General features: G+C 43.5%; 1 protein-coding gene across 16 annotated transcripts in view; it reads left to right on the top strand.

The window, feature by feature from the left end:
- ARHGAP20 (Rho GTPase activating protein 20) overlaps positions 1 to 18,026 on the top strand; it is a 112,203-nt gene that overhangs the window by 77,745 nt on the left and 16,432 nt on the right. For all 16 annotated transcript variants that reach the window (XM_053305201.1, XM_053305211.1, XM_053305209.1 and 13 more), the window contains 3 exons: positions 1,021 to 1,098; positions 9,610 to 9,676; positions 14,904 to 15,092. In XM_053305201.1, the coding sequence (XP_053161176.1) occupies positions 1,021 to 1,098; positions 9,610 to 9,676; positions 14,904 to 15,092 (334 nt within the window). The remainder of the gene's footprint in view (positions 1 to 1,020; positions 1,099 to 9,609; positions 9,677 to 14,903; positions 15,093 to 18,026) is intronic.

The raw sequence follows: 18,026 nt of genomic DNA, 5'->3' as shown, positions 1-18,026 counted from the left end.
ACATCCATTTTATGGGTGCTTGAAGCAGGGTCTGTTTTGAGATGATGCTGGAATTGTGGAACTTCGTTTGCCAGACTCCCTGTAGTGTAGAGTGAACCAATTACCATGTGGTGGGAGGAGTTTCTAGGACTACCAATGCTGGTTTTTCCACTGGGACTTGGAACTACCCTACTCAGTCCAGTCTGTGTGATAAAAAGCTTTCTTTAACTGAGTCAGTGCATGGGTTCATGTAGCTCAATGTTATCTTCTCTGACTGGCAGTAACTCCCCAAAGTGTCGGGCAAGTGTCTTTTCTATCACCTGCTACCTGATTCTTTTAACTGACGATGCCAGGGAATGAGCCGGGGACTTACTGCACCCAAAACAAGTCCTCTCCCACTGAGCTGTGACCCTTCCCTCAAAAGAAAGACATCACATTTGTTCGGAAGAGGCAGAGAGCAGCTCTGTGATTGCAACTTCCAACATGATTTTATTTTTCTTATAAAAACACCTGCAAGGTGGGAGACCCTGTTTGTATTGGTGGACCCTTTTCCCTGCACTCTGGTTTCCTGACTTAAATCCCTCCCTCAAAGTTGCTGTTGGGCACAGAGTGGGGAAATTACGGGCAAAAACAGCTAGGCAAGGGCATTTTGAATTGAGGGCATGGCATGGGGATCTCGTGTTGGATCTCTTCATGCTGTGGCCCTGATCCAAATCCTCCCTCCAAAGCAGCTTTTACAAGAAGAAAATTACGTTAGAGGTTTCAGTTGTGGAGCTCCAACATAATGTGTAGCTTAACTATGAAAAACCCTGTGCTTATGTATCATGAACAAATTTGTTCTTCCTTGTTGGTACATGTTGTGTTATCAGCTGGAATGCAGACATTACATCCAGGTTGCAGCTGACATTTTCAGCTGCTACTTTCCTGTGGAAGTGTAAATGTCATGAGGTATTTGCTGCTTTTAAAATGTTGTCATTTTGGTGCTAATGTTCCCTTCTAACTTTCTCTCTCTCTCTCTTCCCCCCTCCCCCCGCCAACTAGGCAAAAACTTTAACTATAACCAACACGGATACAGCCAGTGACGTGATCCTCATGGCCCTGCAGCAGCTGGGAATCAATGTGAGATTTAACAACTTACTTTTTATAAAATGTACTACTTTTTGCAACTAGCGAGGCATCTGCCAATATTATATGTTACCCAGGTGGAAAGCCATCATACCTCTACAAGTTGTGCTTTCATGAAAATTCACTGCGTCTGGAGGATGCATATGTTCTGAACCCAATTCCTTCTCTCGCCCCACCCCCACCCCCAACCCATCACCCATATTTTGAGCTACGAAGAGGCCATCCTTTTCTTTCAAGAATCCTTGATGGGGAGAGGAGAGGACACTTGCTTCCCATTCACCAGGGAATTGTATGTCCAGCTAACTGAGGTTTTGTGTCTAAGCACTGCTCTTTGCTGCCAAAGGTATTCTCTGGATGTTGACTTATCTTTAAAAGCAAATGTATTATCAGAAGAAACATATATTCCAAACAAGAATAAATATTTGAATTTTAAAATAGTTAATTGTATGTAGGGGTCAGAAGCTGGTGACCCCAATGTCAAATCCATTCCTTTGAGTGGTGCCCTTTGGCCCTCTAATTGCCACACCTAGGGACATAAGAACAGCCCTGCTGGATCAGGCCCAAGGCCTATCTAGTCCAGCATCCTGTTTCACATAACAGCCCACCAGACGCCTCTGAGAAGCCCACAGGCAAGAGGTGAGGGCATGCCCTTTCTCCTGCTGCTGTTCCCCTTCAACTGGTATTGAGAGGCATCTTGCCTCTGAGGCTGTAGGTGGCCTGTAGCCACCAGATTAGTAGCCATTGATAGACCTGTCCTCAATGAATTTGAATAAGCCCCTTTTAAAGCCATCCGAGCTAGTGGCCACCACTACATTCTGTGGAAGAGAATTCCATAGATTAATTATTCATTGTATGAAAAAATACTTCCTTTTGTCGGTCCTAAATTTCCTGGCCATCAGTTTCATGGGATGGCCCCTGGTTCTAGTGTTGTGAGAGAGGGAGAAAACTGTCCACTCTCTCTGTCCACTCTCCCTGATTGCCATCAAGTCGGTGTCGACTTAACAACCACATAGATAGATTCTCTCCAGAATGATCTGTTTTCAACTTAGCCTTTAAGTTCTCTCAGTGGTGCATCCATTGCTGTCGTAATCAAGTCCATCCACCTTGATGCTGGTCGTCCTCGTCTTCTCGTTCCTTCCACTTTTCCCAGCATTGTGGACTTTTCAAGGGAGCCGGATCTTTGCATAATATGTCTACTCCATGCATAATTTTATACATCTTTATCATGTCTCCCCATAGTCACCTCTTTTCTAAACTGAAGAGCCCCAGGTGTTGTAGCCTTGTCTCATAAGGAAGGTGCTCCAGGCCCCTGATCATCTTGGCAGCCCTCTTCTGTACCTTTTCCAGTTCTAGAATGTCTTCTTAAGATACGGTGACCAGAACTGTATGCAGTATTCCAAATGCAACCACAACATAGATTTCTATAAGGGCATTATAACAGTAGCAGTTTTATTTTCAATCCACTTCCTAATGATCCCTAGCATGGAATTTACCTTTTTCATAGCTGCCGCACACTGAATCAATACTTTCAACAAGCTGTCCAGCATACCCCCAGTATCTCTCTCCTGGTCAGTCACTGACAGCTCAGACACTGTCAGTGTATGAGGTTGGGGTTTTTTTGCCCTAATATGCTTCACTTTACACTTGCTTACAATGAACCCCATTTGCCATTTTGTCACCCACTCAACCAGTTTGTATCATCTGTAAATTTTGCCACTATGCTGGTTACCCTAGCTTCTAGATTGTGAACAAATTAAAGAGTACTAGTACCAGTACAGATTCCTGGGGAACCCCACTTCTTTCTTTCCTCCATTGTGAAAACTGCATTCCTTCCTACCCTCTGTTTCCTGAGGGTAAAGAGCCTTTGGCAGGGAACTTAGACAAAATCTTTTTGGAAGTCCAAGTATACTGTGTTAACCAGATCACTTTAATCCACATGCTTGTCTCTCAAAGAACTCCTAAAGGTTAGTGAGGCAAGACATGCCCTTGCAGAAGCCATGCTGGTTCTTCTTCAGCAAGGCCTGTTCTTCTGTATGTTTAACAATTTTGTCCTTAAGTACGATTTCCATCAATTTACCCAGCTGTTGTTTTTCTGGATCCCCCCTGGATCCCTTTTTGAAAATCAGAGTTACATTAGCTACTTTCCTGTCCTCATTAAATATACTATACTATACTAGAGCCTGATTATAAGGACAAGTTACATATTTTTGCTAGGAGATCAGCAGTTTCACATTTGAGTTCCTTCAGAAGTTTTGGGTGGATGCCATCTGGCCCTGGCCATTTGTTAATTTTTAGTTTTTCAAGACAGTTTAGCACATCTTCCCTTGTCACCTCAAATTGGCCCAGTTCTTCAGCCACTAAACCCAGTTCTTCAGCCACTAAGCTCAATTCCGGAGAGGGTATATGGTCAGTATCCTCTGCCATGAAGACAGATGCAAAGAACTAATTCAGCTTCTCTTCAATCTCCTTATCCTTCTTAATAATCTCTTTCATGCCCTCATCATTTAAGGATCCAACCACCTCCCAGGTTTTCTGCTTCTGATATACTTTGATAAGCTTTTGTTATTCCCCTTGACACTTCTGGTTATATGCTCCTCAAACTCTTTTTTTTTTTTTGCATCCCTTATTGTCTGCTTGCATTTCTTTTGCCAGAGTTTATGTTCCTTCCTGTTCTCTTCATTTGAGCAGGACTTCCATTTTCTGACGAGTCTTCTTCCCTTTTATAGCTTCCCTGACTCTACTTGTTAACCATGCTGGCATCCTCCTGAAGTTGAAGGTACCTCTCCTCCTTCTTGGTATACATTCCAACTGAGCTTCTATTATTGTAGTTTTGATTAGTTTCCATGCTTTCTGGAATGATTTGACCCTCCTGACTTTTCCTTTCAGCTTCCTTTTTACTAGTCCCCTCATTTTTGAGAAGTTTCCTCTTCTGAAGTCCAACACATTTGTGTTGAACTTCCTTGGCAATACTCTACTTGCATATAAGCTGAATTGGGTCACACTGTGGTCACTGTTCCATAATGGTTCTACAACTCTGACTTCTCGCACCACATCCTGGGCACCACGCAGAATTAAATCCAAGGTGGTTTTCTCTCTGGTTGGTTCTGTGGCCAACTGTTCTAAGGCACAGTCATCTAGCATGTTTAGAAATTTGGCCTCTCTTGTCAATACCCAAATGTGAATTTGCCCTGTCTGTTTGAGGGTAACTGCAGTCACCCATGATTACAGCTCTGTTTTTCTTTGATGCCTCTCTGATTTGCTTCTCCAACTCCAGGTCACTCTCAGCACTTTGATTCGGAGGGCGATAGCACTATTCTAGTAACACATTTCTTTTCAGTCCTCGTATTGTTGTCCATAATGATTCTGTGGAGGACTCTGGTGGTCCTAGGTTTTCTAGCTTGTTGGATTCTATCCCTTCTTAAATATACAGTGCTACTCCACTCACAATCCGCCCCTAAACCTCCCTGTCCTTTCTGTAGAGTTTGTATCCAGGGATAACAAGTGTCCCCACTGGTTCTCACCATTCCACCAGGTTTCCGTTATGCCCTCTATAGCTATGCCATATGCTATAGCTATGTCATACCTATCTAGATATCCACTATATCTAGACAAATGAGGATGTTGATGACCAGCATATGTAGTAATGTGATTTGGAAGCAGGACATTTGTGGCAGTCATTGGCTCACCACCTCCAAGACCATGGTCCCAAGCTAGTTGCTGACTAGGGTCTTGTGAAACCAATCATCTCATTTCTAGCTCTCTTACATCTCCTTTTTAGGCTGTAAGCAGCTCTCAAAAACATTTGCAATGTGAATTTTCAGAAATCAGCGTTAAGTGATTACCTCACCTTAATGATTCAGTGCAGCAATGGTAGAGGTAGGGTTTCCTAAGGAAGATCAGACAGGCTGATACAAGCTCCCAAGCCCCTTTTGTCAGGGATGGTAGAAGCAATAGCATTAGTCATTAAGGCAAATTGCTTTCTGTGTTTGTCCTGTAGAAGAAGAAGCTGCCAAATAGGTTGCTTCTTTAAATGGGATATGTGGATAACACAGCATAAATATCAGCAGACTTGTGATGTTTCCAGGCAAATTCAGAAATGGCATTTACTTTTCAGAAGGAGTAATCAGTCCATTAAAGTTGTAGTATTGCCAGATTTATTGCTCATCTCAGCCTTGCACCTGCACTTTTCATTAAAAATATGAAACAATTATTCAGAATTGAATATATCTTTTTGAAAATAGAAGGCAAGTATCTTTTTCATGATACTTGATGATTTATATGATCTATATATTTAATCCTCCTAGGTGCACCTTTAGAATGTGCATCCCGGTGCCTAGCTGATTGGCTGGGCGACGGAGGCGCCTGATAGGCTGAGGCGCACCCAGGAGGATTGGTCATCGTGGTGGCCAGGCTGTCCCGGGTAAGGGGGAGGAGGCGGTGGCAAAGCCCGGCCTGGCCGCCGAAGGCAAGAGGCGGTGGCGGGAAAGGGGGTGAGTGGGAAACGGGCAGTGGGGAGGCTGGGGTGGGAGGGAAACGGGCAACGAGACTTCCCTGTTCGCTGCCCGGGAGGAGGAACGGTGGCAGCGGGGCCCTTTTCGAATGCCCGCCGCCCAGTGAGGTCTGGCTGAATATGGCTGCCTGGTGAAGTAAAATGTTCAGTGCGGGTGGGGGGAGGGAGGGGAGGAATGGAAGGGGAAGGAGGGTGGGCAGAAGGGGGAAGGAGGGCGAGAGAGTGGGGCAGGAGGGAGGGCAAGATAGAGTGGGGTGGGAGGGGGAGAGAGTGGGATGGGAGGGGGAGGGAGGGTGAGAGAGAGTTGGGGTGGGATGGGGAGGGAGTGCAAGAGAGAGTTGGGTTGGGAGGGGGAGAGAGGGAGGGCAAGAGAGAATGGGGCAGGAGGGAGGGGGAGAGAGTGAGGTGGGAGGGAGAGGGAGGGCAAGAGAGTAGGGTGGAAAGGAGAGGGAGGGCAAGAGAGTGGGGCTGGAGGGGGGCAAGAGAGTGGGGCAGGAGGGAGAGTGGGGCTGGAGGGGGGAACAGCTGGCCCCAAAGAGTGCACAGATGCTCTGTGCGGCTCGGCTAGCTCAAGTAAATCTCCAGTGCTTTTTAACATCTGTGTGAAACTGCTGGGGGAGATCATCAGGAGATTTGGTGCAGGGTGTTATCAGTATGCTAATGACACCCAAATCTATTTCTCCATTTCAACATCATTGGGAGAAGGCATAACCTCCCTAAACGCCTGCCTGGTGGCAGTGATAGGCTGGATGAGGGATAACAAACAGACTGAATCCAGATAAGATGGAGGTACTTATTGTGCAGGGTCAGAACTCAGGAGACAATTTTGATCTGCTGGTTCTGGATGGGGTCACACTTCCCCAGAAGGAACAGGTACACAGTCTGGGAGTGCTTCTATATCCAAGCCTCTCCCTGATTTCTCAGGTTGTGGCAGTGGCCAGAGGGGCTTTCTATCACCTTCGGCTGATATGCCAGCTGCGTCCATTTCTTGAGATAAATGTCCTCAGAACAGTAGTACATATGCAGGTAACCTCCAGACTTGACTAGTTCTACACACTCTATGTCGGACTGCTTTAGAAAGAAACTGCAGTTGATACAGAATGTGGCAGCCAGGTTGGTCTCCGGGTTATCTCGAAGATACCATATTACTCCTATCTTAAAAGAATGACACTGGCTACCATTAAGTTTCCGGGCAAAATATAAGGTGCTGGTTGTAACCTATAAAGCCCTAAACAGCTTAGGCACAGGATATTTAAGAGAAAGTCTTAACGGCATGAGCCGCACCGCCCATTGAGATCAGCCAGAGAGGTTCGTCTGCAGTTGCCACCAGTTCATCTGGTGGCTACTTAGGGATGGGCTTTCTCTGTTGCCACCCCAAGACTCTGGAATGCGCTCTCTGCTGAAATAAGAGCCTTCCCTTCTCAGACAACTCAAAAAGCCTCTAAAGACACATTTTCTCACCCAAGCTTTTTAACTGGACTGGTTTTAAATTTGTTTTAAGGTTTTGATTTCTGTGGTTTTTTTGTGTGTTTTTTTCAAATTCAATTTTTATTAATTTTAACAATAGTAATATTGTCATTCATTACAAATACACACAAAAACTGCGGGTTTTGATTTCTGTTTTAACTTGTTTTATTGTTTTATGTTGTTGTAAACCACCCAGAGATGGAAGTTTGGGGCGGTGTACAAATATGATAGATAGATAGATAGATGAAACAAATGCAGTTGTTTTTGTTTATTTCTGGCTCTTTTCTGTAAGGCACCAACCATATCACTAGACCTTATTTATCTTCCTCCTGTTCCTTACGTTAGCAGTAGATCTAGTGTAGCCCCCACATCTCTGTTTCTGTCATTCACTGCGCAGCTCCGTAACGAAATTTCTGGGAATGTGGACTCTTCCACAGGTGTGGAGTCGGAAGGCAACATGCACAGAGACTCCAGAAATGTGGTGTAGGCACTGGTACAAGACTGCAACATTTGTCTGCTCGGCTGGAGAGGATTAGGCCTTAATATGTTTTCCGTCTTAGGGGAGAGCTGAGTGTTATAAGGGCCCTCTTCCAAACATGTCCTGAAGCATGGGAACTGCTTCAGTTCCCACTGTGTCAGTTCTGAAAGAACCACAAGATTTTGCCCAGATGCCCCAGCAGTGTCGGATCATGTGTTGACATGTGTGCAAACAGTGGGCAAATCTCATGAGTCTTTCAGAACTGATTCCATGGCAGGGAAGTGACACAGCCCTGCTCATATGGTCATGCTATTTACATGCTGTGGGACTGTACCACACTAAAGCAGTTCCTACCCTGCAGATCACGCATGTGAAGAGGGTCGGGAACCATGCAAAAACAAATCCTGTTTCTCCTCTTCCCCTTGATAAAGTGTAGGGAAAATTGACATCCAGACTAATGCTGCACTTGTGCCAACGTATTACGCGATTGCAAGGATGTTGCCCTGGATCATTCTGCTGAGTTGAGTTTGCATTCCGGACTAGCATTGTGCTGGTGCAACAGGTTGCAATTGGGCCAACTGTGACACACCTCCTGCTGCACCTCTTCCTCAGTCCATATGTGTTGCAACGAATGATGCAAAGCTCTCTTTGCTGGGTCCAAGTGCTATGCTTGCCTAAGCGGATCAAGAGTAAGAAGAGACTGGGCTGCTTTGAGCATCTGCTCAGCTCCGTGACCACCTTCCGTGGGTGCATCTTGGTTCATTGCACTATTGCAGTGTCAGCCTTTGCATCATTAAATTGTACATTTCCCTACCCCTGGCTGGCAGAGAAGCACCATGTCATGCTGGTTAGTGTGGCTGCACCATGCTTCCTGTATCATGCTTAGTTTCACCTTTATTTGTTTCATTCATGGGTATATGTGTGATTTGATTAGGGGAGTGTTAAACTGCCTTGGGAAACACTGAGTGCAAAGTTATATACAAATATAAATTAATTTCTATAATCCTGAAAAATCTGTTTGGGTGGGCAGTTTATCTTCTCACTAGTATGGCTTCAGCCATCTGTTTTTTTTCCTCCTGATGCCTTTCATTAACCATGAAGTGGCTGTCTGCCTTTAAGATTTACCTGCCAGCATGCTCTCTTAGAGCACATGGCTATTTCTCTTGAGGAAATATCTTAAGCAGTAACTCTTGTGTGTAAAGCCTATCTGTATAGTGCCACCCAGTGATAAACTGCACTACATGAATTTCTGGTGCTTCCCCGATCATATGGTACTCTGAGCCTAACAATTCGTTTAGCAATGGATGTTGATGGGATATTTATCTGATGCTCTGTCTTTGTCTGTTCCCACTTATTCTAACCAGAATTTGCAAATAAACCAATACCGTACAGTCCCATCTTCAGATCCTGGTGTATTTGGAAGCTCTGGCTAGAACAAGCCAGGATTGCCTAGTTCAGATGCTATGACAGATGTTGCTGTTCTAAGCCAGGATCAGAAGTAGAATACAACCTCCTCTCGTGTGCATTAGGGGAGCAGGGAGCACATCCGTGAGGCATGTGGACCAGTGTTCCCTCTAACAAGGATTCCCAGATGTTGTTGTCTACAACTCCCAGAATCCCCACCTGCAATAGCTTTTGCTTGGGGATTCTGGGAGTTGTAGTCAACAACATCTGGGAATCCCTGTTAGAGGGAACACTGATGTGGACATCTCACAAAGCCAGGATTCAGTCTTGGCTCTGCGTGATGTTTGAACTGGACCACTGTATAACTGGGATCCACGGAGTTCCATGTGCAGAAGGAACCACTGAAGTTCAGCCCAGTCGAAAACTCTCTGATCTCGCACTATATCATATCAAACTAAGATAATACTCTACTCTTTGCAAATCTGCTGGATGCCTGCAGCTTCTGAGCTTGAGGCTGGCTCTGCCAGTTCATATATATTGCAAAGGACATGCAAATCGTTGGAATAATTTAAAATGAAATGTGGGGAAACCAACAACCCAATTTCCTGTTCATTCTAATGATTGTGGGAATATATATATTTTAAAGGGCTCTGAAAAGGAACATCAGTTGTGGGTGAATTCTGGGAAAGAAGATGCCCCATATCCCCTTATCGGTAAGTCTCTGGAAAGTATACTTTTGTGTTTGTTTATGTCCATTTCTGTTGTGTCCCTTCCCAGCAGTTCAGGGAAGTTCATAACAGCTTGAAAAGAGAACAAGAGATGCACACAAAACCTGAAAAGTAAAATAAAACTACCCAATTCCTGCTTAATCCTGGTTGTTGGAAGCCAGCCCAAAGAGAGAGGTTTTACAGTTCTTTCAGAAGGTTTACAGGCTTGTAATTGGACTGATTTCTCAGGGAAGGGAGTTTGTTCTATGACCACGAGGCAGCCACCACAAATGCTTCTTTGCGTGCCCTTGCTGTTGGAACTTGGTGCACAGATGATCAGGAACACCCTCTCAGCTGATCTTGCAGAATAAGCTTTCCTTTAAAACAGGGCTGCACAACTTCATCCCTCCAGCAGATGTGGGACTATAACCACCATTATCCCTATTGGCCACTGTGGCCGGAGGTGATGGGAATTGTAGTCCAACAACAGCTGGAGGGCCGAAGTTGTGCAGCCCTGCTTTAAAAGGACATCAGGAGTTCAGAAAAATAGAAGGATGAATTCCTATTCCCATTACGCGTTGTGCTGTAGAGACTTTGCCATTTTGAGATGGTTAGTTGAGAGGTGTGGGTTTTGGACAAACATGCCTTTTTGTGGCCTTTTAAATTTGACATACATTGTTCTTAACTATATTTGTATAGCTAAGGCATTATTTCTTATGCATACAGTGCTATGGGACCCAATCCTTACTGTTTTGTTGAAGCATTACAGTCCATTTGTAAGCCGGATGTTCATAGCTTGAAATCCATATGAGCAACGACTTGTTTGTATGTGTGGGTTGTCATTTGTAAATTGGGCACTTCCTTAATGTAATATGTGATGGAGCTTTGTATGTACAGACGTTTGTAACTCAGGAAACGCCCGTACACTTTTTGGAGCCTTTATTTCATGATTTCTACCACATGTATCCAAATATTGTTCAAAGCAGCTTACAAATATAAAATACATAATGCACAAAACATTTAGGAATCGGTTTTGGGACTGAGCCAAAAGTTTTAAGATAAGACTTTTTGGCTTGAATTCTTAATGGGTATGGAGAATGAAAAGGCCGCCTTAAGTGGCACAGCAGGGTAATGCTTGACTAACAAGCAGAAGGTTGCTGGTTCAAATCCCCGCTGGTACTATATCAGGCAGCAGCGATATAGGAAGATACTGAAAGGCATCATCTCATAGTGCACAGGAGAAGGCAATGGTAAACCCCTCCTGTATTCTACCAAAGAGAACCACAGGGCTCTGTGGGCGCCAGGAGTTGACACCAACTTGACGGCACACTTTGTGGAGAATGAAAGAGGAGGTGAAACCAGCTTACCATTTTGTTGCTTTCCTTGTTGTTGCTGCCACCATGTTCTCAGAGGTGTCAGTCCTCCAGGTGATGGCTGGCTGGTGGCCATTTCCCCCCTAGAGTGCTTCCTGGGAATGCTGTGTAATGGCTGCCACTGCTGGCTACAACCACCCCCCTTCTTAGAATTACCAACTTGCCTTCCTCTCCATTTTCTCCACTTGCCAATAGGACAGCCAAAAAATGGGAGGTTCCAGTGAATATCTGACATATCTTGAGAAAATTTACTAAAATTCTTTCCGGAGACAGACAAGCCCTTTGCAGCCTAAAGATGGAGACCAGCCTGATCGTAGTACAGGTGTGGGCTCACTTCTTTAGTTCCTCAAACTGGACTGATAGTATCCTCCTTTCTTTTGTTAGACCCAAGCTGGTGAAGGGGGACTAGCCTGGCTGAATTATTTATAGGCTTCTGTAGTATACGACTGCTTGATTCCCCCCCCCCCTTATTTTCTTTTTGTTGAAGTTCTACATATATGGGCACAAAAATCCAAGCATTGTTTCCCAAAGCTATCTACTATTCACAAACACATTGTTATACATGTAATATTGACAAAAGGGCTAATCTTGTCCCTCTATGTAGAGAAATGATATTTATCTTCTAGGATTTTAATTTAGTGCTCTGTGTGTAATTTTCCTCTCGTGTGATTTGTTTTCATTTTATTTTAAAAGATTTTAATCCTTCTTTTCCATTCCAGTTATGGGATGCCCAAAGCCATATTTACTTTTGAGACTGGCGGTTCTGAAAGCAGATGGAAGGACTCTTAGTTCTTGGTGTCTCTTCCTCTGCAAGTGCAGAACACAGTCTTCTCTTTCTGAAACCATATCAAACATTAGAGTGATGCTACACTTGATATTCTCCCAGGAGGGTAATCAAGGATGCCAATGGCTCTGTTTCCATCGCTCTTTGATTTCTAGTGGGAGTTGCACAGATGCACATCAGAAGGCAAAGTGTGGCCCTCATTGCTTCAGCTTTGTTCCCCGCCTGCTTTTACGCCCACAAACAGATTTCAAGTTTCATAGCTTCCAAGTACACTTTAAATGATTAATGGCTCTGAAATATAGCACAGAAATGAACAGGCATATTATAGGTTATTTTGACCCAAGATGGAGCGTGCTTGAGTTAATCTTGTGTTTTTTAAAATATCTCCTTTTCTTTTCAAGACATAAAGTGTCTTGGCTCCAGTCTCTGCATATTTTGCTGTGGACTAAAGTGTACTTGAGCCACTGGTTCACACAGCAAAGAGAAATTCTGTGCATTCCCCAAAAGCATAGCAAAGCATACATGAAAACCTGTAATAGGGACATGAAAATACTTTGCGTGATGAGACCAAACATCTGTGCAGTCCAGAAATCTGACTCCCAACAGTAGCCAGTCTGATGCTTCTGGAAGTTTATAAGCATCCCCTGTCATATATCTCCAGCTGCTGGTATTCAGAAGTATATGGAGGCTTCTTCCATTTTGCTACAACTCTGATTAATAGCTGTTGCTAATCACTAACCTCTTTGAATTTGTCTGGTCAAAACTGTCTATGTTAGTAGCAGTTGATTTCATTAAAGACGCTTCTAAAATTCCCCCCATAAAATTTCTCCCTGGATATTGCAGTTCCAAATTAGCTGGTCTGGTTTCCAAAGTGGAATTAATATATTAGAAATTCTTCACCGCTCCATTCTTATTTCCAATTTTGTACAGAGGACTATGCATGTGCTGTTTACTGAAGCTTTAAGTTCCTTTGTATCTCTCTCCAGCCCATACAATTAAATATAATCAATGTGCTTTGATAAACATGTAAAAAAGCTAGTCATATGTATGATGGTGTCAAGATTCATTTTGTGTCATGTTTTCCTGGTGCGCATGTGCACTTGTGTGCACATTGATAGAACCCTGTAAAAAAACCTTGAAGTAATCATACACTCTATATGAAGATAACTATTGTTATGGAGCAACTATACAAATAAAGTAATAATAATAATTCTTTTTGCATGGTGTTTTACCAGCGTGCAAATGGGTAAACCTGGCTAAAGCGAGTCTTGAAGAAGTCTCATGTCTGATCAAATCGTGGTTGCTTGTTTACAGTACTAATGCACACAGGCATATTGGCAACATAGAGGAGGAAAAGATGCAAATGAACAAACAGAGTTGATAACTGTGGCAGACCACTATCTGCAGTTAAATTAGAAATCAAGAAGAGAGGAACAGCAAAGGAATGAAACAGGAGAAATCCCTTCTTACTTAACTTTCATACTATAGCTCAGTTTTGCACTTTGTAGCCCAGATGTTCTTGGGTTCACAGCTGTTGTTGGACTATATTTCTCATCATCCCCAGCTGCAATGGCCAAAGTTTGTGAACTCTGTATTAGGGCGTAAATTTGAGTGCTGGGTCCAGTTAGAAAGGGTATGTATGTGGAAAGGTTCAAGAAAAAGAGGAATCCTTGAGTAAAGAAGATAAAGTGAGAACTTAAGGTCAAATATTGAAACAGTTAAAAGGCTGTCACGTTTAGATTAAAACACGATGCCAAAGCCGCTTCTGAAGTCTTGTACTCCTCATCTTGACCCTTCATTTGATATGCTACACTTGATCCAGCCAACTGGTTCGGCAAAACTACTGCTAGCCGATTCGCCATAACACTCAAGCCTATGCTGAAAATGACCAGGCTTGTCATGAACACAAAAGTCACAATAATTGACCCTTAGGAACTCCTATATTAATTTCCAAGTATTTCATGTGTGGGCATATGCACTGATTTTATTGTTCTTTAAGAAACTCACACTGAGGCGCATCAAGATTGTTATCAAGATCAGGGAAAGAGACAACTTTTATATAGCATCCAGATACTCTTCTGGGTGCGCAGAGTACAAGCTATAAACTCAAAAGTTTTGGCACATCTGTTCCTTCAGCACAATCTGAGAGATAAAGTAAGCTGAAGGAATAGACTATGGCAACTTCACTGATTACCTCAGAGTATTTCTAATTTGCCCCAGTATAGTATGGTAATATTAGTAGCTGTTGTGGCAGATGATAATGGGCATGCTTTACTCTCCTGTTGAAAACAGCTGGACCTCAAACAATTCCACTTTGGCTGGCTTGTGCCCAAAATATTTAAATGGATAGAGCATGGAATGTATATGGCACGTTGTAGATTTCTACAAGAGGTTCTACTCCTCTCTCATAGGAGCTCACATTAGAGACCTGAGGTGAAATAACACTTTCAGCACACCATTCATAGAAAGAAAAAATTGGGCCATTTTGGCAAGGAGTGGAGGGGTGTGAAACTGGGGTTTGAGGAGTGTGAAATTCAGTGGTGCTCCTCCCATTTTCCTGGCAGCTGCCATTTGCTCCCATCATCCCTCCTTCAAATGATGCTGTCATCATGTACTGTTGTTCTGAGGGGAGCTCTGGTGGGGGTGGTGGCAGCTGCTGTTTTTTCTCTCTCCATCAGGACCCCTCCCCTCCGGATGAAGCTACATCAGCATGTAACATCATTTGGAGTGGAGGTGGACTTGTGGAGGGGAAAGACCACCAAGAGGAGCATTGCAGCAAAAAAGGAGTTCTCTGACAGTGATAGGCGAGGCGGGTCGCCTGAATCTGTGCCATCCACCCAAATTCATAGCTACTATTTTAGGAAGAGAAGAAGAAAAAAATTAGAGAAAGGCTTAGCAGAAGAAATGGGGTGTGGAGATAAATTTGGAAGACAAGAGAATGCAGTACAAGTCAGATGAAAAGAATACATTTGTTCCGAGATTTTTAGGGAATAAATACTGTTGCGACATCCCAGGGAAATGCTCTTCTGTTGCTGCTCAGAGCAAATTAAATTCTCTTCCTCTTTTCTTCGAGCAGGACATGAATATCCGTTTGGCATTAAAATGAGCCACATTCGGGACACTTTGCCTCAGACACAGGGATCAAAGGACGGTGTCTGCCCTCTGGACCTTCAGGGGGCCTTCCTGATGGAACAGCTGCCCCGGGAGCTTCAGTGCCAGTTCATACTCAAGCCAAGTCGCCTGGCTACCGGCCATCAGCTGAATGGTGAGTCTCTCCCCTTACAGAAGCCTTGTTCAGAGAGAGTTTCAGATTGACTCTGTGTTGCAACAAGCCAACATTCTAGAGAGTGGGCAAAAAAGAGCGCAGACAAGAGATTATACCAAACAATTTTCCTGTGCCATGGTGGGGGTGTCTGAGAATTCTTTTTGTATTAAACCAAAGCTTGCATACAAGAAGCCAAAGTCAGCAGGGAAATGTCCAGTTCTTCCTCCTTCATTTTACTGTCTATACATGATCCTTTGGAACAAAAGCTCTAGTCATTCACAGCTAGAGCTTTTGTTCCAAGGAATTATGCTGTACCAATCCTCCTGTCTCTGTAGCAAGGAGAAATCTGGAGGGGCCTAGTTGTCCACTGATTTTTATAAACAAGTATTTCTCAAGGTTTACTGACATGCTTCACTTTGCAATTTATTTATCTGTTGATTTGTGTTTCTCATTGGATCTTGAAGGCTTTGGGTGAGTATCAATGCATTAAATGAAAAAAGGAAAGGGGAGAGAAGAAGACTAAATTTATACTTGGGTTTTCAAAGATCTGGTTTAGGAAAATCTTTTTTCCTGTTGACTTGGGAGCCAAAGAACACCTATACATCTGCCGTGGACCAGCAAAGGATTCTGGGAAGCCTTCTTGGAGGCACAATTTGTTGGACTTTGTTGTTGTTGTTTTCCTATATATGGCCTATAATATAGCCCTGCAGCTGTGCATTCCAGGGGGAAATGAATATTGGTAAGTTTAGTTGTCTTTTAGGGCAGTTTGTACTCTGGCTGATATCTGCATTGTGAATACAGTTCTAGTGAAGCTCAAGGTCCTGCAGCCAGAATATGTCTTAAAAATTACTGTTGCAACCTGGGCTAATAGCCTGAATCTCTTTGCTCTTGTCTCTTGGTGTTCCCTTAATATTTGCAGCATTAAAGCTCCACATTGCTTTTGTTTGTGATGGATTCTAATCTCTGCCTTCAACTTTGCTTTAAACTAGTACATCCTAACAAGCATATCTATGCTGTGAGTGGAAGATGTCTTCCTCTTCTGCCCTGGCTCACAGCCCAACCTGACCTCCAGCATTTCCTCTTTGCATGCAATTTGCTGTTTCTAAAAGAGTTTCACCCAGGTAATGACCATTCTTGTTCTCCTACCCACCACAGTTCATGAACAGCCCCTTGTTTACTGACCCGTGCTCTTTACTTCTGGAACTAGAACTCTTGATCTCAGAATCTAAGCCTGTCTCTTGACCTCTCATCCATCTTATTCTTTTGCTCTATTGTTGGTGATCATATTTTCAGAACTAGACCACACACAATCTTAAATGTGTCACTGGCCCCGAGGTGCCTGAAATTTTCTTGGGTGAATAGCATCTTTAATTGACTATTTATTTAGTTATTTAGATATTTAGTTATTTACCAAATTTTTATACTGCCCAAAACTTACGTCTCTGGGTGGTTTACAACAAAGCAAAACAAACAGAAAAAGTTAAAACAAACAAAATAAATGACAACAGAATAAATGATAAAAAAAATTACAACAATTTAAAAAAATTTAAAAACAGTATTTTAAAACAATGTTAAAACTATTAAAACAATATTTAATTAAAAGCATGAGTGAACAAATGCGTCTTTAAAGACTTTTTAAAAGTTCTCAGAGATGGGGAGGCTCTAATTTTGTCAGGGAGCGCATTCCAAAGCTTTGTGGCAACAGCAGAGAAGGCCTGTCCCCGAGTAGCCACCAGACGGACCTCTCCTGATGATCTCAATGGGTGGTGGGGTTCATGACGAAGAAGACATTCTCTTAAATACCCAGGGCCCAAGCCGTTTAAGGCTTTATAGGTTATAACCAGCACCTTGTATTTTGCCTGGCAGCTAGTGTAGCTTTCAGTACGGGAATAACATGGTCTCTCTGAGATGACCCAGAGACCAACCCGGCTCCCATATTTTGGACCAATTGTAGTTTCTGGACTACATACAAGGGCAGCCCCACATAGATCACATTGCAGTAATCCACTCTGGAGGTTACCAGCATATGTACCACTGTTCTGAAGTTGTTTATCTCAGAACTATGACAAAGGGTGTGTGTTGTGTTGGAGCTTTAACCGTATTCTCCAGCATGGTCCCCACCTCCCTGACTGCATTTGCAAAGGGGGAAAAACAATTGTTATTGATGACAGTGGAAGCTTGTTCCTTTGGCAAAACAAGTTGCTACTGGGAGAGGACCCAAACAGGATCATCCTGAGGAGCAGGGATATCCCCTCCCTGGGACTCACCATGGTCCCAATCCACGTTCTATTTACTGGGAAAAACTGAAGCACCTCAGGGTGAGTGACACATTTTAACAATGCATGTAGAGTGGCCTCAACCTTCCACATCCAAGCTTCATACCAATGCCTTCCTCTTTGTATCCCTGTAGCATCCACACTCTGACCATTCTTCGCCATGATAACCCCATCCTTATTTAGACCTCATCCTTCCCATCTGCTCTAGTCAGACACTTCCTGCCAGCCACTTAAAAAAATTTAGGCCCTGTTCTGCATGTGTCAGAAGTCTCTTCGCAGAACAGTTGCGTGTCAGTAGAAGCTTCTTGTGGCTTCTTCATGCTATGTAAGGAAGCATTCCTTGGTATATACTGTGTACTCATATGATCTGTATTTTCTGTGAAACTATGATGGCTAGAAGTTTTAGAATCCCTGCTTTAAAATAATTTCATTATTCACATGAAACACACGGGATTGTTGCTTTGTGAGAGGATTAAACATGCTCCAAAGCCCTCTCTGCCTTCTTCTTGGAAGGCACCATGCTAGAGTTTGTGGAGCAGAACCCAGTGTATGGTCTGATAGCACTTGATGCTGTTGCTGATGCTAAGTAGATCAGTGGCATAGCTACATTGGAGAGAGCCCATGTTCAGAAAATGTTGCACGCTACCGCTGCCACTCC

This window comes from Hemicordylus capensis, chromosome 3 (assembly GCF_027244095.1).
Source record: "Hemicordylus capensis ecotype Gifberg chromosome 3, rHemCap1.1.pri, whole genome shotgun sequence".
NCBI lineage: Eukaryota > Metazoa > Chordata > Lepidosauria > Squamata > Cordylidae > Hemicordylus > Hemicordylus capensis.
Note: the sequence above shows the minus strand (reverse complement) of the source record. Positions and strands in the feature narration are given on the sequence as shown.